Raw genomic sequence first — 24,990 nt, 5'->3', positions numbered from 1 at the left:
TTAACATCTTAGTATTTCAAACTTTCCTTTATGACTTTATGGGTATTGTTCAAAATAAAAAAATACTTTCATAAACATTAAAGCCTATAATATAAAATTGATAGCAATTAATAGCTTCTTTCTTAGTTTCACTATATAAATAATCAATGAACCAATTAATGTATGCTTATTCTGTAAAGCCACACGGTCAAAGCATTTGATTAGACATTTAGCATTTTTGGAAAAAAATCACTCAAACATATACAAACGTACACAAACATTTTAATACTTGTGGGAATTACAGAATTATGAAAGAAAAATTTTAATTCTTGTACTAAGACATTAAAAAGTGTTTTTATTTTAACTCCTCTAGGAATAGTAATGTGCAGGAAAAAATGAGAGATTTTTAATATACAAGCAAATAATTGTGCTTCAGACTGGAATTGCTTTTGAATTTGTTATTTTCCCCTCTAAAGAGAAACCAGGAAGAGAATCCTGTAAGACTAATAAACCATCCCAGGTGCTTTCAAATGATTCCTTTATGTAGAGGAACTTCTAAGCAATCACACTATGGTGTGGGTGAGTATCTTTCCTTCATTCCTCTTCTGGTAGACCAGGTTTCGATTATCTAGAGAAGGTCCACACTGGGAAGGCAAAGGAGAAAGAAACACAATAAGAAATGCTATCCAGCAGACTAATTTACCCATGCTTAATTTTTTTAAACAGATAATGAGTTATGAAAATTTACCAATGTTTTTCTGTACTGAGAGTTAACTCTCAGTATACTTTGTATTTTCGTACCTTTTAATATAGAAAAAGTACCTCTATTTCTTCAAGTCTGAATTTATGTTATTAAAGAGATTTTTTTTCATTGAATTATTTTTCGCCTAATCTCTGTTTGCTCAGTGACCCACATGAGCAGTCCCAGCTATTTTTCTTAGTATTTTGGATTTTGACTCTTGGTATTTATACTGCTAAGACAATTTATGTGGAGCAGGGCCACAAAAACATATCAGAAACAGTATCTTTTTTCAAGTAGGCTCCATGCCCAACCTGGAGCTTGAACTCACAAACCCTAAGTCAAGAGTCACATGTCTGGGGTGCCTGGATGGCTCAGCAAGTTAAGTGTCTGCCTTCAGCTCAGGTCATAATACAGGGTTTTGAGACAGAGCCCAGGATCAGGCAGGCTCCTTTCTCAGTGAGGAGTCTGCTTCCTCTCCCTCCACCTGCCACTGCCTCTGCTCCCGATCTCTTTTTTTCACTGTCAAATAAATAAATAAAATCTTAAAAAAAAAAAAAAAAAGAGTCAAATTTCTACTGACTGAAGCAGTCAGGCACCCTCAGAACCAGTATCTTAATTTGGGGTATTTTAATAGATAAAACGGTCCCTAGAAATCTTTTAATGTTATGAAACAATTTAAATTAATACTTAGCAATAACTTTTAAATATATGGTAGGGCAACATGTAACTAATAATTAAAAAGAAAAATGGATCTTTTACAGGAAGACAATCATTGGTATCAAGGTTTCCCTAGACAATTCGTTTTGGCCCCCTCATGAAGACATGAGGCACTCTCTTGGTTCATTTTTGGAAGCTTCCACATCCTTAACATTTCACTTTCCTGACAGTCACAGTGAGGTGTCAACTTTAATGAATAGCAGTAAAAAATGCAGGCATGCCTCTTCTAGAAATCACCTCAGACTGCCTAAATTTGGAACATAAAATGAGGTGGGTTTCTTGCTTATCAGCTTAGAAAAGATTAAAAACACTGATAGCACCCAGTGTTGGCAAAACTGTGTAGAATAAGCCCTCTTACAACTTGCTATTGGAAATGTAAGGTGGCGTAGCTTTTCTACAGAGCAATTTACTACTAGGTATCCATGTTTAAAACACACACAGCCTAGAGGCACCTGGCTGGCTTAGTTGGTAGAGTGAACTCCTCCTGATTTCTTGGGGATCATGAGTTCAAACCCCACAGTAGGTGTAGAGCTTACTTTAAAGACAAAAAAGTGCAATCCTACAGGGTTCTTAAATGAGGGTACAAGGAGCTCTGTGACCCTTCCTCCTGATGAAACAATCTTAGCTGGTGAAAAAAAAATTGTTTCTAAGTTAGTTTGTTTGTTTATAATCTCTACACCCAATATAAGGCTCAAACTCACAACCCCAAGATCAAGAGTCATATACTCTTCCGATTGAACCATTTTCTTTAAAAAAAATTATTTAAAGGAGTGCCGCTCCTTTAAATAATTAGTTGGTTCAGTTGGTTAAGCATTGGACTCTTGACAGCTCAGGTCCTGATCTAGGGTTTTGAGTTCAAGCCCCATGTTGGGTTCCACATTGAGTATGGAGCCTGCTTTAAAAAAAAAAAAAAAAGGTCTTTGAAGTCTCTGGAAATTGAGGGAATAGAGAAAATGGAAACATTGATTCAAGTGGTATAAATTAAATGTTTGTGTGCCCCCCAAATTCAGGTATTTAAATCTAATTTGCAATGTGATGGTATTTGGAGGTAGGGCCTTTGGGAAGTGACTAAACTATGAGGTAGAGCCTTCATGGCTGGGATTAGTGCCCTTACCAAGTAGAAACCAGAGAGCTCCTTAGCGCCTTCCACCATGTGAGAAGATGGAGATCTATGAAATCAGCCTCCAGAACTGGGAGAAATACCACCTAGCCTATGGTACTTTCCTATAGCACCCTGAATAGACGAAGACATCAGAAAAATCCACTAATGACAAGAACTGGAAATGGTAAATAAGAAGGCTAATATATTAACTCTATTATAAACATGTATTTCTTCTTCCTTCTCTCAGCCTTAAGGGACCTAAAATTGTAGAAAGTAATGATTTTAACAAATTTGTATGTGTAACATATACAGATGTGTATAACTGTACTGAAATTAAAGAGGAAGAGAATACAGCTATACAGGTATTTCTGTATCTCTTGGACTTAAAAAAATAGCATAATCTGAGGAAGATGCTGATAAATTAGTATACTGTTTAAGTCCTAGGGCAACTGCTAAAAAGTAAAATATCAGATATACAGTTGATCCTTGAACAACATGGGTTTGAACTACACAGGTCCACTTATACACAGATTCTTTTTTGATATGATTCTATAAATCTATTTTCTATTCCTTACGATTTTTTAAAATATTTTTATTTATTTTTTGAGAGCGAGAGCAGGCAGTGGTGGGGAAGAGCAGAGGCAGAGGGATAAGCAGACTCTGTGCTGAGTGTGGATCCAGAAGTGGGTCTCAATCTCAAAATCCACGAGGTCATCACCTAAACCAACAAACATGAAGAGCCAGATGCTCAACCACCTGAGTGACTCAGTTGCCCCTTATGATTTTCTTAATAACATTTGTTTTTATCTAGCTTACTTTACTGTAAGGATACAATATGAAATTCCAGGTTGTTCAAGTGTCAACTGTATATCCAACTATATCAGTAATAACATTAAATGTGAATTTGGGTAGCTTGGCTGGCTCAGTCAGGAGAGCATAAGGTTTTGTTTTTTTTTTTTTTTTTTTTTTAAGAAGCAGGCTCCCCGCTGAGCAGAGAGCCCCATGCGGGGCTTGATCCCAGGACCCTGGGATCATGACCTGAGCCGAAGACAGAGGCTTTAACCCGCTGAGCCACCCAGGCACCCCAGCATGCGATTTTTTGATCTTAGGGTCATGAGTTCAAGCTCCACACTGGGTGTGGAGCGTACTTAAAAAAAAAAAAAAAAAAAAAAAAAGGCACAATCACCGAACAATCTATTCAAAAGGCCAATCTTGTCAGACTGGGTAAAACGAAACAAGATGAACTTTTAATCTAACTATATAAAAAACACACATATATTCAAAGGTCACAAATCGGTTAAAAGGATAGAAAAAGATATGCAAACTGCAACCGTAAGACAGTTGAAGCAGATATACTAATGTCAGATAAACTCTAAGACCAAAAGTTATTAGATACAAAGACATTTTATAATGATAAAAGGAGTCAACTGAGGAAGATATAGGAATTATGAAGATACATGCACCTAACAACAGAGCCCCCAAAATACATGGAAGCAAAAACTGACCGAATTAAAAGGACAAGTAGATGATTCAACAACAGGATGAAGTTAGAAATCAAGAACAAATAAATTTGAAAAATTCACAAATATGTGGGAATAGACCACATGCTGCTTAACAACCAATGGATCAAAGAAGAAATCATAAAGGAAGTAAGCAAATACTTTGAGTTGGGGGCTCCTGGGTGGCCCAGTCATTCATTGGGTGTCTGCCTTCAGCTCAGGTCATGACCCCAAGGTCATGGGATCCCTGCTGGGCAGGAAGCCTGCTTCTCCCTCTTCCTCTCCCCGCACCCGTTCCCCCCCCACACCCCGCTGTGTTCCCTCTCTCTCTCTCTCTCTCTCTCTCTGACAAATAAATAAATAAATACAATCTTAAAACAAAATACTTTGAGATGAATATGAAAACTTATGGGATGTACCTAAACAATACTTAGAAGGAAATTTGTAGCTCTAAACATCTGTATCAAAAGAAGACAGATCTCTATCAGCAAGGTAACAGTTCACCTTAACACACTAAAAAAAGAGCAAATGAAACCTAAAGCAAGCAGAAAAAAGTAAGGATTAAAATAGAAATAAATGACAGAGAATGGATAAACTATAACGAAAAAGAACAAACCCAAAAGCTGGTCCTTGAAGAGATCAATAAAACTAATGAACCTTATGTAGACTGACCAAGAATAAAGAAAAATTCAAATTACTAAACTCAGAAATGAACGCAAAAACATCACTATTGACCTTACAGTAACATTTTTATAAGATTATAAGGAAATATTCTGAAGAACTGTGTACCAAAAAATTGGGTAACTTAGATGAAAGAACAAGTTCCTAAAAAGATACAAGCTACCGGGGCACCTGGGGGGCTCAGTGGGTTAAGGCCTCTGCCTTTGGCTCAGGTCGTGGTCCTGGGGTCCTGGGATCGAGTCCCTCATTGGGCTCTCTGCTCGGCGGGGAGCCTGCTCCCCCCACCCCCGTCTCTGCCTGCCTCTCTGCCTACTTGTGATCTCTCTATTAAATAAACAAAATCTTAAAAAAAAAAAAAAAAAGATACAAGCTACCAAAATTGCTTAAGAAGAAACTTAAACTTTTTTTTTTTGGAAGTATGCTCTACACCCAACGTGGAGCTTGAACTCATGACCCCAAGATCAAGAGTTACATGCTCTACTGATTGAACCAGCCCGGCGCCCCAGAAATAGAAAATCTAATTGGGCCCATGACAAATAAAAATGACTGCATTAGCAATTTACTTCCCACAAAGTAAAAACTTCCCACAAAGAAAAGTCCTACGTATGATTTCACTCATATATGGGAATTTAAGAAACAAAACAGATGAATATAGGGGAAGGGAAGGAGAAAAAAAAAAAGACAAAAACAGAAAGGAAAAAAAAACCCTAAGAGACTCTTAACTATGGGAAACAAACAGGGTTGCTGGAGGGGAGGTTGGTGGGGGGATGGGGTTATTGGGTGATGGGAAAAGCACTTGCAGTACCTAAGGAGGGCACTTGCAATAATGAGCACTGGGTGTTGTATGCAACTGATGAATCACTGAACTCTACCTCAAAACTAATAATACAGTTAGGTTAAATTAAACTTAAATAAAAAACTTAAAAAAAGAAAGAAAGAAAGAAAAGCCCTAGGCCAGATGGCTCCACTGGTGAATTTTACGAAATTTTTAATTTTTTCCCCAACCATTTAATATTTCAACGTCACACATAATTTCAATAGAACAAAAGACAAAAAAAGCATGATAATCTCAACAGATATAGAGGGAAAAAAAAAGTTAAAACTCAACACTCTTCTTTCACGATAACAATTTTCAACGAAGATTAAAGGGAACTTCTTCAAACTGATAAAGGACAAATACAAAGACCTACAGTTAACATACTTAATGATGAGAGACTGAAAGCTTTCCATCTAAAATCAAGTAACAAAGATTACTGTTTTCACCAATTCTATACAACATTGTACTAGAGATTCTAATTAGGGCAATTAGGCAAGGAAAGAAGATAAAAGACATCCAGACTAGAAAGAAAGAAATAGGGGCGCCTGGCTGACTCAGTCAGTAGAGCATGTTCTTCTTGGTCCTGGGGTTTTGAGTTCAAGGCCCAAGCTGGGTATAGAGATGATTTAAAAATAAAATCTTAAAAAAAAAAAAAAAAGGAAAAAGAAAAAAGAAAGAAGTGTAAGTATCTATCTGCTGCTGACAGGAGTTTATACATAATAGAGCCTAAGGAACCTACTAAAAATTAAGAGAATGAATAAAAAATTTCACCAAGTTTACAAGATATAGGATCAATAAACAAAAATCAAATTATATTTTTATATATTATCAATGAATAAAAATGAAATTAAGAAGATTCCATTTACAATGGCATCAAAGAATAAAATACTTAAGAATGCCTGGGTGGCTCAGTGGGTTGAGCCGCTGCCTTCGGCTCGGGTCATGATCGGGAGTCCTGGGATCGAGTCCCGCATCGGGCTCTCTGCTCAGCGGGGAGCCTGCTTCCCTCTCTCTCTCTCTCTGCCTGCCTCTCTGTCTACTTGTGATTTCTCTCTGTCAAATAAATAAATAAATAATCTTCAAAAAAAAAAAAAAAAAAAAGAATAAATTAGACAAAATAAGTGAAGGGGTGCCTGTCTGGCTCAGTCAGTAGAGTGTGAGACTCTTAATCTTGGGGTTATGAGTTGAAGCCCCACACTGTGGAGATTACTCAAAGAAAAGAAATAAACTTTAAGAAACAAAGTAAGTGTAAAACTCATATTCTAAAACCTACAAAACATTGATTAAAAAAAATTAAATTAAATCTGACTAGATGGAAATACATTCCATGGTCTTGGGTTGGAAAACTTAATTGTCAAGATGGCAATACTTCCCATATTGATCTATAGATTCAATAATCCTTTCCGTATCTCAGATAGCTCTTTGCAGAAACCCATAAGCAGATTTTAAACTTCATATAGAAATTCAAGACAACCAGAATAACCACCCCCCCCACACAAAAACCTACCAAAAAACCACACAAAACCTACCAAACAAACAAAAAACCTTGAAGAACTACAAAGTTGGAGGATTCACACATCCTTATTTAAAAGCTTGCTATAGGGGGTGCCCAAGTGGCTCAGATGATTGGGCATCTGCCTTTGGCTCAGATTGTGACCTCCAGGTACTAGAATCGAGCCCCATGGTAGGCTCCCAGCTCAGTGGAGAGCCTGCTTCTCCTCTCCCTCTGCTGGTGCTCTCTGTTTCTCTCCCTCAAATGAATAATAATAAAAAAATGTCATAGTATATACATATATATATACGCTTGCTATAGGGCACTTAGGTAACTTAATCAATTAAAGTGTCTGCCTTTAGCTCAGGTTGTGATCCCAGAGTCCTGGGATCCAGGCCCATGCAGGCTCCTTGCTCAGCTTGCTTCTCCCTCTCCCTCTGCCCCCCACTTGTGCTTGCTCTCCCTCTAGTGCTCTCTGTCAAATAAATAGATAAAATCTTAAAAAAAAAAAAACCAACAACAAAACTTGCTATAATACTACAATAATCATGAAAGAACAGTATTAGCACAAGGAATGACATATAGATCAATGAAATAGAATCGAGAGCCCACAAATAAACCCTTGCATTTATGGTCAATTGATTTTTGACAATGGTGCCTGCATAATTAAATGGGGGAAAAGAATAGGGTTTTCAAACAAATGGTGCTAGAACTGGATGACCACAGAAATAGGAGGTTGGACCCTCACACACACACCACATATAAAACTGAACTCAAAATGGATCTTAGTCAGGGGCTCCAGGCTGGCTCAGTTAGTAGAATATGTGACTCATAATCTTAAAGTAGTGAGTTCGAGCCCCATGTTCAGGCAGACTTTATTTAAAAAAATAAAGAAAAAGAATTAAAAAAAAAAAAATGGATCACAGCCATAAACCTAAGTGATAAAACTACAGACTCTCTTAGAAGAAAACATAGATGTAAATTGTATTTGTAACCTCGGATTAGTCAGTGGTTTTATTTTTTATTTTTATTTTTTAATTTAATTTATTTGTCAGAGATAGAAAGAAAGACTATAAGCAGGGGGAATGGCAGAGGAAGAGGGAGAAGCAGGCTCCTCGCTGAGCAAGGAACCCAATGTGGGACTCAGTTCCGGGACGCTAGGATCATGACCTCAGCTGAAGGCAGATGCTTAACCAACTAAACCACCCAGGTGCTACTTGTCAGTGGTTTTAAAACATGATGCCTAAAGCACAAGCAATGGAAGAAAAAACAGGCAAATCGGACTTTAACAAAACTAACAATTTTTGTGTTCAAGAATAACACTCAGAAAGTGAAAAGACAACCCACAGAATGGGAGAAAATAATTGCAAATGAAGTACTTGTATTCCGAGTATAAAGAACGCTTATAACTCAACAATAAAGATAAGTAAGCCAACTGAAAAATGGGCAAAGAATTTGAAAAGACATTTCTCCAAAGAGAGACAAATGGCCAGAAGTACATGAAAAGATGCTCAACATCATTAGTCATTAGGGAAATGCAAATCAAAATCACAATGAGCTACAGTAGTCCCCTCTTAGCCTGAGGGATGTATTCCAAGCCTCCTAGTGAATACCTGAAACCATGGATAGTGCCAAGCCCTATGTAGACTATGTTTTTTCCTATTGTTACACATCTATGATAAAATTTAACTTGCAAATTAGGCACAGTAAGAAATCAACAACGACTAGTAAAATAGAATAATTATACCAATAAACCAATTAACAGTTATGTGAATATGATCTCTCTCTTTCAAAATACCTTATCTTACTATACTCACCCTCTCTTGTGGTAATGTGAGATGACACAATGCCTACATGATGAGATAAAGTGAGGGGAATGACGCAGGCGCCGCCATACAATGTTAGGCAACCACTGACCTTCTGAAGACAGGTCAGGAGGATCATCTGCTTCAGAACCACAGTTCACAGCAGGTTAACAGAAACCATGGACAACAAAATCATGGATAAGGGTTGCGGGGGGACTACTGTACTAACCCCAGGACTGTTAAAGTAAAAAATGTTGGTGAGGATGTGGAGAATATATATACTGCTGTTAGGAATGTCAAATACTGCAGCCACTATGGAAAATAGCTTGGCAGTTCCTCAGTAAGTTAAATAGAGAATAACCATATAACCCAGCAATTTCACTCTTAGGTGTATACCCAAGAGAATTGAAAACATCTGTTCAAACAAAAATTTTATAAACTAGGGGCGCCTGGCTGGCTCAGTCACTAGAGCATTTAAGTCTTCATCTCAGGGTCATGAGTTCAAGCTCCATGTTGGGTGTAGAGATTATAAATAAACTTAAAGAAATTATAAATGAATGTTCAGAGGAGAATTATCCCTAATAACCAAATAGTGAAAATAATAATGACTGGATAAACAAAATGTTTCTATGCAATTTTATTTCATCTTTAAAAATGAACAAAGTACTAATATCTGCTACTATATGGATGGGTCTTGAAAACATTAAGCTAAGTGAAATAAGCCAATCATACAAGAAAAAATCCTAAGAATATTTATAAAAAATGTCCAGAATAGCAAATCTATAGGGAGAGAAAATAGTTTAGTAGTTGTCTAGGATCAGAGAGCTGGGGAGAAATGGGAAGTGCCTGCTAATGGGTATGAATACTTCATTATAGGGTGGCATGAAAATGTTCTAAAATGAATTATCATGATGTCACAGAACTACTTAAGTATAGTAAAACCCATTAAACAGTACAACTTAAAATAGGTAAATTATACACTATATAAATATTTCAAAAAATTAAAAAATATGCATGTCCTAGTGATGCTTTTAGAAATGTTTTGTAAGTAAATGCACAAGTGTTCTAAGATGAGTGCATACATGTTCATTGCGCTGTTCAAAATAACATAAATACATTAATATCCATCAATAGCCAGGTTAAATAAATTAAGGCTGTCCATACAAAGAAACTGAAGAGTGGTTCAAGAGGACCGTCTTTCAGGGTGCCTGGCTGGCTCAGCTTGTAGAGCTTGCAACTCTTCATCTTGAGGTTATGAGTCTGAGCCCCATGCTCGGTGTAGAGCTTACTTACAAAAATAAAATCTTAAAAAAAAAAAAAAAAAGGCTGTCTCCAGATCTACAAATAAATACAACTAAATTTAGCAACCTAAAGAGGCAATTACATGTGTTTAAATTACGTGTATATATATATACAGTTTTTGTATATATAAAAATATTAGTAGAGAAAAAATGAGTACACATAAAGTTGAAAGCTCTAACACAATTTCTTTCTTCTTCTTTTTAATGATTTTATTTATCTGAGAGAGAGCACGAGCAGGGGATGGTGGGGGATGGGGGGGAGAAGGAGAAGTAGGCTCCCTGTTGAGCAGGGAGCACAACGTAGGGATCAATCACAGAACCCTTGGGACCATGACCTGGGCTGAAGACAGATGCATAACCAACTGAGCCACCCAGGCACCCATGGTTTTTTTTTAGATTTTATTTTTAAGTAATCTCCACACCCAATGTGGGGCTTGAACTCACAACCCCGAGATCCAGTCACATGCGCTACTTGCTGAGCCAGCCAGCCAGCCAGCCAGCGTGCGTGCACACACACACACACACACAAGTGAAGTGACATTTGATCAAAGTTCTTGACTGAGTAGGAATAAACTAGGTGAAGGGAAGGGCCAGAACATCCTAATCTTAGGTCCAGAGAAACAATGTGTGAAAGCTCTGAAGTGAAAAAAGGACAGATACAGTTAGTGAGTCAGGTCAGATAGGGTGGAAGACAGAGCAGTGCTTGATCATGCGGTTTTGTGGGCTACATTAAGAATTTTATTTTGGGGGGGCACCTGGGTGGCTCAGTGGGTTAAGCCTCTGCCTTCAGCTCAGGTCATGATCTTGGAGTCCTGGTGTGGAGTCCCACATCAGGCTCCCTGCAGCAGGGAGCCTGCTTCCCCTTCTCCCTTTGCTGCTCCCTCTGCATGTGCAATCTCTCCTTCTCTCACTCTGTCAAATTAAAAAAAAAAAAAAAAATTCCAAGAAAAAAAGTTTATTTTGGGGTACCAGGCTCAGTCAGTGGAGCATACAACTCTTGGTCTTGGGGTTGTAAATTCAAGCCCCGTGCTGAGCACAGAGATTAATTAAAAATATAATCTTTAAAAAATTTGATTTTAATCTTAATAGTAATGAGAAATCACTAAAGGGTCTTGAATGGTATGAAGCTATGAATATGAAGAATGGGTAAGAGACGCAAAAGTAGGTATGAGGCAGCTGGTACAAGGCAGACAGCAGTGAGGTTTGGGTCATGTGAACTAGAGAGGAAGTAAGTTTGGAACGGAGAGACTGAACATATAAATGGACAATGGCCATGGCCAGACTATATAAAGACCATAAAACAGAACTCTGACCTGCAAATGCTGTAGCAACCAGCTGAGGAAGCCCAACCATGACCTGTGTAGCAACTGGCCTCAAATAGTCAATAGTCTCTCAATAACTACCAGGTTCCCTAATTTTGCCCTTCTTTACTCTGATGCCAATTCAGGACTAAGGAGAGAAAGCCATATATGCACCCCAAGCCAATCCCATAGGAAGCCTCATTTCTAGATAGCCTGACTCCAGCTTCCCCATACCAACAACTTCCAATCAGATCACACCTCAAAGCCTTCTCTTTTTTTCACTATAAAACTTTCCAACTCCTCTGCTTATCTCTTGTCCTCAGCCAAAAACAAATGACAGCGGCTGAATCCCTCGTTCAAGCCAAGCTCTGAATAAATAGGCTTTACTGGTTTTCATTTGGATGGTCTTCTCCCCTCTCCAGTATTATCAGTCAGTGTAAAGAAGAGATTTAGGCCAAAGGAATGGGTGAAACACACTGTGTTTTAAGTACATTTCAATTAAAATGAAAAACCAGAATGGGGCACCTGGATGGCTCAGTTGGTTAAGCGTCTGCCTTTGGCTCAGGTCATGATCCTAGTGATCCAGCCCCTGGGGTAGAGCCCCATGTCCTACTCTCTGCTCAGTGGGGAGCCTACTTCTCCCTCTCCGTCTGCTGCTTCCCCTTCTTGTGCTTTCTCTCAGATAAATAAATAAAATATTTTTTGGTAAATATTTTTTCTTAGGCTGAAATGGAGTAGAAGAGGGTAGAGGAAAACTAGAGCTTGCAAGCCTTTTAGGTATGATTACTCCTACCTAGGAGACAGAGGGTTAGCTGAGAACTTGATGGAAAAGCAGTCTAGTGTCAGAAATCTAAGGTAAGGGATTTTTGCAGACATAGTTGTTAAAGTTCTGAAAAATAAAAAGGAAGAATAAAACGACCTTAATTTAGAAAGCTGAAGGTGACTGAAGGCTATTTTATTTTAGCTTAAAGATTTATTTATTTATTTATTTGAGAGAGAGAGAGAGAGAGAGAGAGAGAGAGAACATGAATCTCAAGCAAGACTGGGCTGAGCTCGGAGCCTGAGGGTGGGGCTCAATCCCAGGACCTCGAAATCATGGCCTGAACAGAAATTAAGAGTCAGCCACTTCACCAACCGAGCTGCCCAGGTGCCCCAATGGCTATATTAAAAAAAAGGTGTAAAAGGATTAGAGTGGCTTGAGGTGTGAATGGAAAATAATGGATCAGACAGGGTGCCTGGCTGGGTTAGTCAACAGAGGATGCAGCTCTCGATCCCAGGGTCATGATGAAGGATAGCTGCAAGGCAGGCAGAGACTATGCTCCCCTTCCCCCACATCCCTCCCCAAAAGGAAACCACCCTTAAAGGGATTTTATACCACCCTGGAAGGAGCCCTCCACCCTTTCCCACGTGGCAAAAACCTGGTTGGATGACAGGTGCAGGGAGGGTTAATCAGATTAAAACAGCCCGCCCAGGAGCCAGGTTAAACCCTAAGACTTAGAAATTCCACTGGCAAGCCTCTTGGGTCCCCTCCCTTCTTGGGAGTTAGTACTATGACTTTGCTATCGCCCAATAAACCTTGGTTTGCTGCCCATCAGTCTATCTGGTCTAACTCTTCATTCTTCAAAGTGGCATGACTGAAAACAGGGCACTGTGAGCACTGATGGAGGAAGAAAATCCTGTAACAAACGGAGTTTGGACATTTACAATTAAATATAAGTATTGAAAAAGAAAACAAGGGACGCCTGGGTGGCTCAGTTGGTTGGACGACTGCCTTTGGCTCAGGTCATGATCCCGGAGTCCGGGGATCAAGTCCCCGCATCAGGCTCCCAGCTCCATGGGGAGTCTGCTTCTCTCTCTGACCTTCTCGCTCATGCTCTCTCTCACTGTCTCTCTCTCAAATAAAATCTTTAAAAAAAAAAAGGAAAAAAAAGAAAACAAAATAGTGGATCAGAAATGAGGAGTACAAAAGACTGGCTTGAGAGCATTCACACAGAAGTGCCCGGGCTGTGTGTTGTCTATTTTAATATGTAATCTTATCAGCATTTTTTTTTAATTTTACGGATTTTATTTATTTGCGAGACAGTGCATGCACAAGCAGGGGGGAGGTGCAGGCAGAGGGGAGAAGCAGGCTCCCTGATCAGTTCGATGTGGGACTTGATCCCAGGACCTCAGGATCATGACCTGGTCCACTGGCAGACTAGACCCTCAGCCGACTGAGCCACTCACACAAGCCATCTCACCATGTTTACATCTCCATGTTGTTACATAATCCAGAGATCGAGGAGAATGAAGAGAATGTTTAAGGGACAGTTTCAGATTCCCGATAAAGTGGGAAGGGATGGGGAGGGGACCCACAACAGAGAAGAAGGAATGGCCTCGTTTTCTCAGGCGGTGGGAGGGCAGAGGAGGATTGGGGTGAGCAGGGTGGAAATCGGATTAGATGGGATTCTAGTTTGGTGCAGGAAGTTGAGGGATACACCATGTGAAGACTTTGCTTTGTAATGTGAAGAGGCAAGGTCAGATGCTAAAAATGCAAAGAAGGGCCTAAAACCAGAGGTTTTAAGAAAAATTAAGTACTAGTGATTATGAAGCATGAGGCAGCAAGCTGAGCACAGAAATGCAGCAGGAGCCTGCCAGACGATAAGGGAGAGATGATGAATTTAAAGGTGGTTCCAGGGGGTGCCTGGGTGGCTCAGTGGGTTAAGCCATGATCAGGTCATGATCTCAGGGTCCTGGGATTAAGCCCTCCATTGGGCTCCCGGCTCATCAGAGAGTCTGCTTCCCCCTCCCACTCTGCCTACTTGTGATCTGTCAAATAAATAAATAAATAAATAAATATTTTTTAAAAAAAGATTTTATTTAATTGACACGGAGATATCGTAAGTAGGCCTAGGGGCAGACAGAGAGAGAGGAAGGGAAGCAGGCTCCCCTCTGAGCAGAGAGCCTGAGGCGGGGCTTGATCTCAGGACCCTGGGATCATGACTTGAGCAGAAGGCAGAGGCTTACTGAGCCACCCACGTGCCCCTAAATAAAAATCTGTAATAAATAAATAAATAAATAAATAAATAAATAAATAAATAAATAAAAGTGGTTCCAGTCTGGCTTCTTGTGTATCCTCCAGCAGCGGGAACATGACTGGATGGAGACGTCAGGATTCTTCCAGAACAGTGTGATGAAGACAGAGCAACAAAGGGTGACCTATGATGCTGGCAGCAATTATGGAAATAATGAATTAGAGAATCTTAGCTGGAGGATGGAAAGACTCAGGAGGACTGGTGGGCCTGGAGAAGAACGGTCAGTACTCTGGTGGAACACCTGATGAGGTGCCAGTGACCGCTACTCAGAGTTCAGTTTGTCAGTTAGTATTAGGAAATAAAGCGGAAAATGTGTGTTAGGATCTCATTGTAGTTAAGTCTTAACTGCTAAGATAAAAACTCAAAGTTACATTTCACTTCTGTTAGCAACATTTATGGACTGCCTCGCTGTATTCAGGGACATTTTCATCGGCTAATGATAGGAAGATCAACCCAACCCAGTGTGGAGAGGTTCGCTTAGCCACTCCATGGCACTGCCGCCTCCAGATCCAGATTTTTGTGACCAAGCAGCCAGCAGGGGTCCTGCGCTGACACCAGCCCCTCCGGCAAGCTCCTGTGGAGCGCAGCTGCAAACCACCAGCAAAGTAGCAAAGAAATGGAAATTCAGGTATCACTTCCCCAACAGCCCTTGTGATCAAATCTCCCCTGCCTCCCAGGGCCTCTGTATTTTCAATAGCCCTTAGATATGAACCCTTGTGGGGGGGCAAACACCCCACCTTGGGTCTGAATTGACCTGATCAAGACCCCAACCCAGGAATCCCAAAGCACTCCACCCAGTCTGAAATATTGGCAAGTGCCCTGGGGCTGGTCTCTAGGTCAGCGTTCTCCCTTGACCTCCCCCAGGTGACCCCTCCAGTCATGTTGTGCACTTTCTCCACGACCTATGAATCATGAAGTTCCCCATTTCCAATCACCTGTGCGCCAGCTTTTGAACTAAGGTTCATTGTTCCACTTAACAAATGTTAACGTAACAAAGCAGAACACCCACCCTCTGCCTTCAGGGAATTTACATCCTAAGGGAGGAAGGGAGGGAGGAGTACAGGCAATTAAGGTGTTACAATGCAGTGAGGCCAAGTACTTTGACAGAATTATGGAAATAGGGTTAGGGAAAATGTAGACATCTAATACAATTTGTAGGGACATCAACCTTGGGGAAGCTTTCCTGAAGGATGAATGAACAGGGAGGAAAAGCGTCAAGTAAGGACACTGCAGGCAGAAGTATACTTTGAGGAACAGCCAAAAGGTGAAGAACACGAATTCGAAAGTCATATTAATAATAAACTCTGGCTCCTATCAATTCAGCAGCTACCCCGTGCCAGGTAGGGTATGGCCAAGTTAACACCATTACTAGCTCCAACTTACAGGTCTAGAAGCTAAGAGGATCTTAAGCCAGAAAAGTGACTTACCAGTGACCACCAGTGAGTCAGCTTGTGGTCAGAGTTCGAATCCACAGAGGCTGGTGTTAATTCTTTCTTATCCATTCTAGAGAGGGAAGGTGAAGAGGTGACAGGATGCTGGAGAGGTGTTATTTCCTAAGGTCTCATTTCTTTTCTTTCTTTTTTTTTTTTTTAAAGATTTTATTTATTTATTTGACAGAGAGAGATCACAAGTAGGCAGAGAGGCAGGCAGAGAGAGAGGAGGAAGCAGGCTCCCTGCTGAGCAGAGAGCCCGATGCGGGACTCGATCCCAGGACCCTGAGATCATGACCTGAGCCCAAGGCAGCGGCTTAACCCACTGAGCCACCCAGGCGCCCCCCTAAGGTCTCATTTCTTAAACTGTGGAAGTTCTCACTGTCCTGAAGGCTACAGGAACAATCACTTAATTAAGATGTGACATGGCTAGATTTATAGCTTAGGAAGAATCAATTGATAAAAGAATAAAAGAAAAAAAAAAAAAGGATTTTCCAAAACTGGAGGCTGGAATGATGAGTTAAGGAGTTGAAGTTATGCCGGAAAGCTCTAACAGATACTAAAATAGTGGTAACAGATATGAAGGGGGAGCAGATTTTTAAAAATATTTCAAGGTAGAAATGACAGGCCTGGAAGACCAACCAGAACTGATTACTACAGTACGGGCAGCTCAAAAAACACTGAGGGATGCCGGGTGGCTCAGTGGGTTAAGTCTCTGCCTTTGGCTCAGGTCATGATCCCTGGGTCCTGGGATTGGGCCCACATCAGGCTCCCTGCTTGGTAAAGAGCCTGCTTCTCCCTCTCCCCCTGCTTGTGCTCTCTCTTGCTATCTCTCTCTCTTTCCGACAAATAAATACAACCTTTAAAAAATTTTTTTAAAGATTTACACTGTCAAGGTAAAATGTATATTTCATAGCACAGAGCTTGATACATAGTAAACGTCTAATATATGATAGCTCTATAATTATTCTCCAGATTCCGAGACATATCTGAGTGGAAGAAATTGAAGACTTTACTTTTAAGTGTGCATTCATTCGTTCACCAGGTATTTCTGTGGAGCTTACGGCAGTCACTGGGTGTATAGCTGTCATCAAAGTCTCTGTTCTTATGGAACTCACATTCTAATGAAGAGAGGCAGATACTAAACAGTAACAAAGTCAGATGGCAGGTGTCATGGAGAAAAACAAACCATGAACAAGGAAAAGAAAACAGAGTTACCTTGGGTGGAATGAGGTACTACTTTTTTTTTTTAAAGATTTTATTTATTTATTTGTCAGACAGAGATCACAAGTAGGCAGAGAGGTGGGCAGAGAGGCGAAGGGCAGCAGGCTCCCTGCTGAGCAGAGAGCCAGATGTGGGCTCTCTCCCCTAGGACGCTGGGATCATGACCAGAGCCGAAGGCAAAGGCCACCCACTGAGCCACCCAGGCGCCCCTGAGGTACTGCTTTCTTACATAAGTTTATTTTTGCATTGTGTATTTATTTTAAAGATTTATTTATTTATCTGAGAGACAGAGAAAGAGAGAGAAGCCACCGGGTGAAGGGACAGAGAAGAGAGAAACTTAAGCAGACTTACACAGAGCACTGAGCCTCATGTGGGGCTCAATCTCAGGACCCTGAGATCATAACCTGAGCAGAAATCAAGAGTCAGACGCCTGACTGTGCCAACTAGGCGCCCCAGTGTTGCAGGGAACAGATGCAGGGAAGTCCTTCTTGATGACATCTACGATATTGGAACAGAGAACTGAGTTACAAGAATAAGCTATGGGTATGCAGAGGTCATGGCAGAGATTTCCGAATGCACTGCAGGCATGAACTTGAAGTGACTGAGAACAGCTAAGTGATTTCAAGTAGGCAGTTGGACACTGTGTGCAGGTACTAAAAAGAATAGTGATTTGTTTCAAAGACAATAAAAATGGAGCATGGTATCATCAAAACCAAGGACAATCTATTCGTTATCTGACCTATAGCAAGATAACTGAGACCAGAATCAAAATGTGTTCACTGGATTGAGAAGTCACAGTTTATCTTTCCTAGAATGCAGCAGGGAGCAGATGGTAAGAAAGGAAACTGCCACCTTTTCAAGAAATTTGGCTACGCAGAGAAGAACCTGGGCTAGTCACTAGAGAGCACCATGGGGTCAGTGGTGCACGTGTTTTTCTCTTCTTAAAAGAGGAAACAAACAAGTTTTGACATACTGAACCATCTGAGTAAGAAAGGGACTGTTAGATCAAGGTTCTTGAGGTGTAGAGAGATAGAGAAATTAACCATACCCAGGAGAGGAAAAGAAAACACAAGTTGTAGCAGATGTAAATGTAGTCTGAGGGCAGTCTAATTTTAAAGCTTGATGATCTCCATTTTCTCTGGAATAGAAATCTCTTGTGAATTGGAAAAGTTTCAGAAGTTTAAGGAAACTAGAGGTCATTAGAGGTTTAAATGTAGGCAAATGGGAATCAGAGGTGCCTAAAAGTAAGTAGGAGTTCTTCTCAGGGGCACCTGGCTAGCACACTCAGAAGAACATGCCACTCTTGATCTTGGGGTTGTGAGTTCAAGCCCTACATTGAGTGTAGAGTTTACGGGAAAAAAAAAAAAAAAAAGTTTTTCTCAGAAAGTCCTGCTAACATGAAAGATAAAATGCTTCACAAAAGTAGAGATTCTGTGCTTTAGAGAATTGGCTTTCACAGTTCAGTCAAAGAGGCAGCATGCATTGAGAAGGGCCAAGACAATAAATAGTGCAATTGCAGGAAGAACTGGCAGGCAGGGCTAGAGGACTGGTCAAAGGAGTGGGAAGCCTGTAACTGTGAGGGGGTAAGAATAAGGCAGGAAATAGAGAATATACAAGTACTTACCATTTTGAATGGTAGTCAGACTGAGTGACAAGAGAATATTAGCTGGTCTCAATTTAAAATAATGTATTAAAATGTACCTTTACCAGGGTGCCTGGGTGGCTCAGTCAGTTAAGCATCCATCTCTTGGTTTCAGCTCAGGTCAAGATCTCCCTGTATGAGATCCACCCACCCCCCACCTCCACCTTGGTGCTCAGCCCCAGTCTGCTTGAAATTCTTCCTCTCCTTCTCCTTCCTCCGCACCCCCACCCTCCCACAGCCCTGCTCAGGAGCTCTCTCTCTAAAATAAATAAATCTTTTTTCAATTAAAAAAAAAAATTAAATCTACTTTACCAAAAACCCTTTCATAGCCATTGCCTCTGGGAAATGAAGGGCCAAAGGTTAGACTAGGAGACTTTTTATTTGTGACTTTATATTCTTTCATACTGTTAGGAAAAGATTTTACAACAGGAACATATGTCACAATTATTTAAAAGCCAGACCGGGGTCCCTGGCTGGCTCCATCACTGGAGCATATGACTCTTAAATCTCAGGGTTGTAAATCCAAGCACCATGTTGGATGTAGAGATTATATTTAAAAAGTTTGATAGAGTATGTATGAATAGTTATGTAGTTATCTAGAGTATTTATTTTAAAGGTAGATTTATTTATTTGACAGACAGAGATCACAAGTAGGCAGAGAGGCAGGCAGAGAGAGAGAGAGAGGAGGAAGCAGGCTCCCTGCTAGGCAGAGAGCCTGATGCAGGGCTCGATCCCAGAACCCTGGGATCATGATCTGAGCCAAAGGCAGAAGCTTTAGCCCACTGAGCCACCCAGGCACCCTGAGTATCTATTTATTTTTAAGATTTTATTTATTTGAGAGAGAGAGAAAGAGAGAGAGCAGGAGCTGGGGTAAGAGAGGGAAAGGGAGAAGCAGACTCCCTGCTGAACAGGGAGCCCAACTCGGGGTTGCATCCCTCATGACCTGAGCCAAACGTAGACGTTTAACTGAATGAGCTGCCCAGCTGCCCCCTAGAGTACGTATTTATAAAGAAAAGCATTGATATAGTGAGATTTTATGGGTGAATGAGGAAAATCATTAGAATCGAAGGATCCTACCTCATTTTCCACTCTAACACTCTCTCATTAGCCTGTAAACTTGGATTTCCTGACACCCTTTTTCTTGTTTTCCTACATTCTAATTCACTTAGGGGTGAACCTGATGCCAACTTATTCCAGCAAGAAAAAACGTTTATCAAGAGAATGAATTTTAGGGGTGTCTGGGTAGCTCATTCAGTTAAGTGTCTGCCTTCGGCACGAGTCATTATCCCAGGGTCCTGGGATTGAGCCCCACATCGGGCTCAGGGAGCCTGCTTCTCCCTCTCCCTCTTCCTGCCGCTCTGCCTACTTGTGCTGTGTCAAATAAATAAAATCTTCAAAGAATGAACTAAACACAGCATAGATTTCTCTATTGAATTAACTCAGTTGTACAGTTTGGAAAATGTCTCTGAGGATCATGGAGGACTCAAGGAGCTGGTAAAATTTACATAGCAATGATAACAGGACATTCTTATTGAGGGAGCTAAAAGTCTAAGCTACTTCAAAGGTTAGTCTGGACAACTTCCAAAGTCAACTGTTTACCTTACCTATCCTTTTCCAGCCTTACATGACCCTAGCTGTAACCATGTGTGATTTTTATCTAAAACATGCAGAAAACAGGAGTGCCTGGCTGGCTCAGCCAGCAGAGCACAGAAACTCTTGATCTCTGGGTCATGAGTTCAAGCCCCATGATGGGTGTAAAGCTTACATAAAAAATAATAAACAAACAAAACATGGAGAAAACAGAGGGGGGATAAGTGAACGGGAGGTTCAGCCTTTAGAGTTCCACACCTAGGTCTCTAGTGATTTATCCAGCGGTCAAGTTGTTGTGTTGCAGAACATGTAAAAAAGTGTTCAAGTATTTGGACAAATGAGGATTACGCTTTCACATCTGAAGGTGGTGCTTGTTACTACAGCATTGTTGAGCAAGATCCTGGAGAAGTATCTTAATATTTAATCCATGTTGGCTCTTACGCTATCACTGGATTTCAAAATGGGAGTTTTATACATTCTTCGAAGAACTTTAATTGGAATGCAGGGCTGGTCTAATCTAAACAGAAATGAGAAAATCGATACTGTAACCTGAGCGGTTGTTTACACCAATCAGCCAAATTTGGTCAAGGACTGCTCTTATTAAACGGTTGACGTGGCCTTTCTTTAGATTGCCCTTTGGTTTACAAAGTTTTCCTTAACTTTGACAATTCAAATTTCACCGCTCTATCTTATTTACTTGTGACCCTTGTTTTTAGGGCAGGTGGTTTGTGCAGAAAGCTCATACAACCTGGGGCTGCCGGCAAGGCTTTTATTTGCGTTCCGCAAGGTATCTTCCTCAGTATATGCAGGAATTCCCTTGCTACTGTGGACCGCCTCCTCTCCCCTTTGTTATTTGTGGAGGAGTGCTGGGAAAGTCTTGAACTTCTCCACTCCTCCTAAGCACAGATTTTACCGCTATTTGTACGTGGGACTGAAATGCATTATCGACACATGCCAAAGGATTTTTTAGCATCGAAAATGTTTTAGCCCCTACTAATTGGCTTCTCAGGAATTTCTTAGTGTATCTTTCTGGATTTTTCCACTAGACCTGTTTTTCATTTTGATTGCAAAGGGTAATTTGTTACAGATACAGGTGTAGAAAACTTGGCTTTTTGTCTTAGCCTCTTGATAAATGATTACTCATTTGCTCCTTCGTTTAATGTCCCACTCTGGGACTTTCAGCAGGTTTGGAAAGCGTGTATTACTGAACAAGAGGCACGGCAACCATGAATGAATGCCTTGAATGAATAGTGCCATAAACACACCAGTCTACAGACCAACTGAATAAGCTAATTTAGCAATTGCCTCTGTATGCTAACCAGCTGAGGGCTATTTCAATGGCATTTTTTTAAAGGATGATGTATTTTAGGAGAATTAAAGAGCTTAAAATAATTACAATGGAATGCCAAGTCATTTATTTTTTAGTATGAAGAAATACACACTTGGGCAGTGTTTGAAGTTAATTGATTCAAGCAATGTTACTGGTAGTGGTGGTGGATAAAATCATTGGCCTTTCAGTGAATGTAAGGAAAAAAAGGGGGGAAGAGAGGAGCAAAATTCTATTCAGAATTTATCCTTAAAGACGCAGCAACCATCAAGACCAACTCTATGAGTTGGTATCAATACTAAATTGGTTTTGTACATTCAAAGAAATACTACCAAGAAAAAGAAACTGGTTTAATAAATAGAATATCGAGGATGGTACATCGTTTATATGGTGTCATTGGGCAAATATCTCCAAATGCTTTCCAAGGACACAATGGTCTTAGGGAGAAATGTGCCTGTTCTGGACACAATGGTCTTAGGGAGAAATGTGTCTGTTCTGGATGGCACACAGAGCTATTCAGTGTTTTTTTTAAAGCATATGTTTAACTGCTCAGTCTTGCCATTGACAGCATAGCCATCAAGAGTCTGTAAATGACTGAATGTGGCCATGTTCAAATAAATGTTTATGGACAATGTGATTTGAATATCAAAAAAAAAAATAAAGCATATGTTTAAAGATACTCTCATAATTACATTCTCTTGGTACCTGATTTTTCAATTATGAAATTGCTAAACAAAAACCACAGTAGTAATCCCCATACTATAACTCACAATCAACAATTATCAAGATTTTCCCACATTTACTTTATCTCATTGAACAACTAAAGCAATTCTCACATATGGTGTCATTCACTGTTTGTCAGTCAGTATGCGTCCCTTGAAATAGTATCACCTTAAAGGTATTATCGCATATTACAAAATATAAATGGACCTTCCTTGATATATCTCATCTGGAACATTGCCTAAATGTAGTAAAATAATTTTCTGTCAGAAATACCTCAGGGGAAGGGCACCCGTGAATGGAGAGGCACACATCTCCTCTGAAGGCAGTTGTGTCTGTGCAATTTTCTTCTCACAGCCAAATTAGCTGAGAAAAAAAAGGGGGGGAAATATTAGGAGCAGTTTTCAGAAAATGAATTATTGTTTAATCTGGAGAATGTAAAGGAATATTTTGGATCCAAGCTGTGGATCCAAATACTGTGGTTATTTGCTACTTGTTCAGATGTGACTGTGACCTGAAAATTACTGTGAATCAAAAACATGGAATGTATTCCTAACAGCTCATGTTCATAGCAGGATCTAGTTGTAGTAACCTCCTCCTTCCACAGGACTTCCTCCTCAGTGCTCTTGGACCTTTCGTCCTCTGAAATGAATCAATCACAGATGTAATTTTACACGAACATGTCCAAGATGTTCCGTAGTTCAGAAAAGTTTGATTAGCAATTGCTATAAACTGTAAGAAGGGGTAAGTTGCTTTCTGAACTGCTGACCCACATTTTCTCTTATTTATGTAAAAGGGCAAACTAGGGGATGTCATCTGAAATAATCTCAGCAATCAGACTTCTGATTAACTAAAAAGGAGAGACTGAATTTTTATCCAGCTATGTACTCTTTTCTGCTCTAAATGGAGAAGTATATTACCAACTGAATAACCTAATGTATTTGGAATAAATATGACGCCCCTCTATTTGAATATTTTTCCTGAGTCAGAAAACCTTCTAATTTTTTTTACTTGCCAAAGTGCTTTGAAATCTTGGATATTTGGTTTTGAAGTAAAAGCCCATTAGACTAACTCTGCTTACTAATTCCTGTTGGTTAAGAACGACGCAGCATGCATCATCTTTGAAAAATGTGTCGTCAATTAATGCTATCTTGACCATAAATATTTCTGACATTTTTGGCTCCATTAGCACAATACTACTAAAATTGCATTTTTAAGTGAGACATCTAATTATATAACTAGAAATAACAGCTATCATAACCTGTTTTAAGATTTCATCTGCAACCTGTTACATGATTTTTGTTGTTAATTCAAATTAGTAACATTGCCCCCACTCCAGCCAGCAACATGTTCTTCTAATCAACTGCTTTGGATTTTGTATTTCACCTAAAAATCTGTCCAAGTTTGTTGACCTCTGTCGTGAATATACCAAACAGTTCTTTTTTTTCTTTCTTTTTTTTTTTTTTTACTTATAAGGACAACATATCTAAAATAGCTAAGGAATAAATTTTCTTTGAATTTAAAAAAATAGTGGCAAAATATTTATCATTTTTAAATCCACCTACTTTTTAAAAAAGCATTCAAATACTGGACCTACTAGGATAGATAACATTCTCCTGAAATCTTACACATTTACCGGTACCTCAAGCACCACTAAGTGATTTTCATCAGGAACATGATCCTGCTCCCTCCCACCTACGAGCCCAAACAGGCAGAAACAAGTTACTCGGTCCACACACATCAAAGTCCTACCTGGTCTCTGTCCGTTGATAAGAAGAAGACTCATCACGAAAAGCAGAAAGGCAAAAAGGAATTGTTGCAACCTCATTTTCCTGCCCCCCTGAAGTAGAGCAACAGCTCCCAACGTAAACCAGTCTTGAATAGTCTGTGTGGTATCTGTGAGGCTCCCCTCACATTCTACTGACGAGCCTCAGACAACGGCCAGCTGCTTTTTCCAGAAAGGTTAATGATCACATCAGACAAGGTTACTGGTGCTGTGGTCGAGCCTCCCTCTGTCGCAAACCCCTCCTCCCCTCCTCCCCCTCCCCCACCCCGACACTCCCCTTTATTTCCATAAGCAAATATTGGTGAAGTAAACCATTCAAGCGTGCTGTAACTTAGTGGCAGTCTGCTGTGGAAGCTTCTAGGGAAGACTTAAACTCAATCTGGAGGTGGAGAAATATGTAAAACGAGGCAGGGCTTTGCCCCCTCCCCTCATCATTTGCATCTGTTTAAACTTTGCATTGCCCATATTGGTCCCACATGCAGAAACCAATAGAAATGACAGGAAGTCTCTCTTTTGTCCTCTTCAGAAGGAATTCTGCCGCTCTGATTTAAGACTCCCAAATACTTTGTGGCAGAACATGTGCTGAAATACTTTCTCTTTACCAAACCCACGGCCAAGTGGTGCCTTTTTACTCCAAATCTCTAAATTGCTTAATCTCTGTGGTTTTCTATCAGTATCAACATTCCTGGGGTTTTAGAATGAATGTTCTGAAGTAAATTTTCCGAAATGTTTATATTTTTATTTCACAAAGTGCAGTTGAA

At 40.1% G+C, this 24,990-nt stretch overlaps 1 protein-coding gene across 1 annotated transcript; it reads right to left on the bottom strand.

The window, feature by feature from the left end:
- APELA (apelin receptor early endogenous ligand) lies at positions 1–24,442 on the bottom strand. The gene is made up of 3 exons (XM_044224788.1): positions 24,196–24,442; positions 22,720–22,809; positions 1–623 (listed from the first exon to the last, which is right to left on the bottom strand). Exons 1-2 carry the CDS (start codon positions 24,269–24,271, stop codon positions 22,721–22,723), a joined length of 165 nt encoding a protein of 54 aa, XP_044080723.1. The 5' UTR covers positions 24,272–24,442; the 3' UTR covers positions 1–623; position 22,720.
- Between the last annotated feature and the right edge of the window lie 548 nt (positions 24,443–24,990).

Source organism: Neovison vison, chromosome 11 (assembly GCF_020171115.1).
Source record: "Neovison vison isolate M4711 chromosome 11, ASM_NN_V1, whole genome shotgun sequence".
NCBI classification, from domain to species: domain Eukaryota; kingdom Metazoa; phylum Chordata; class Mammalia; order Carnivora; family Mustelidae; genus Neogale; species Neogale vison.
This window is presented reverse-complemented; position numbering and strand designations above follow the sequence as displayed.

Bases quoted from the DNA above. Each gene is read 5' to 3' on its own strand.
- APELA (XM_044224788.1), bottom strand. From the start codon at position 24,271: ATGAGGTTGCAACAATTCCTTTTTGCCTTTCTGCTTTTCGTGATGAGT. The intron at 22,810-24,195 runs GTAGGACTTTGA...TTTTTTTCTCAG, and splicing joins TATCAACGGACAGAGACCAG to CTAATTTGGCTGTGAGAAGA.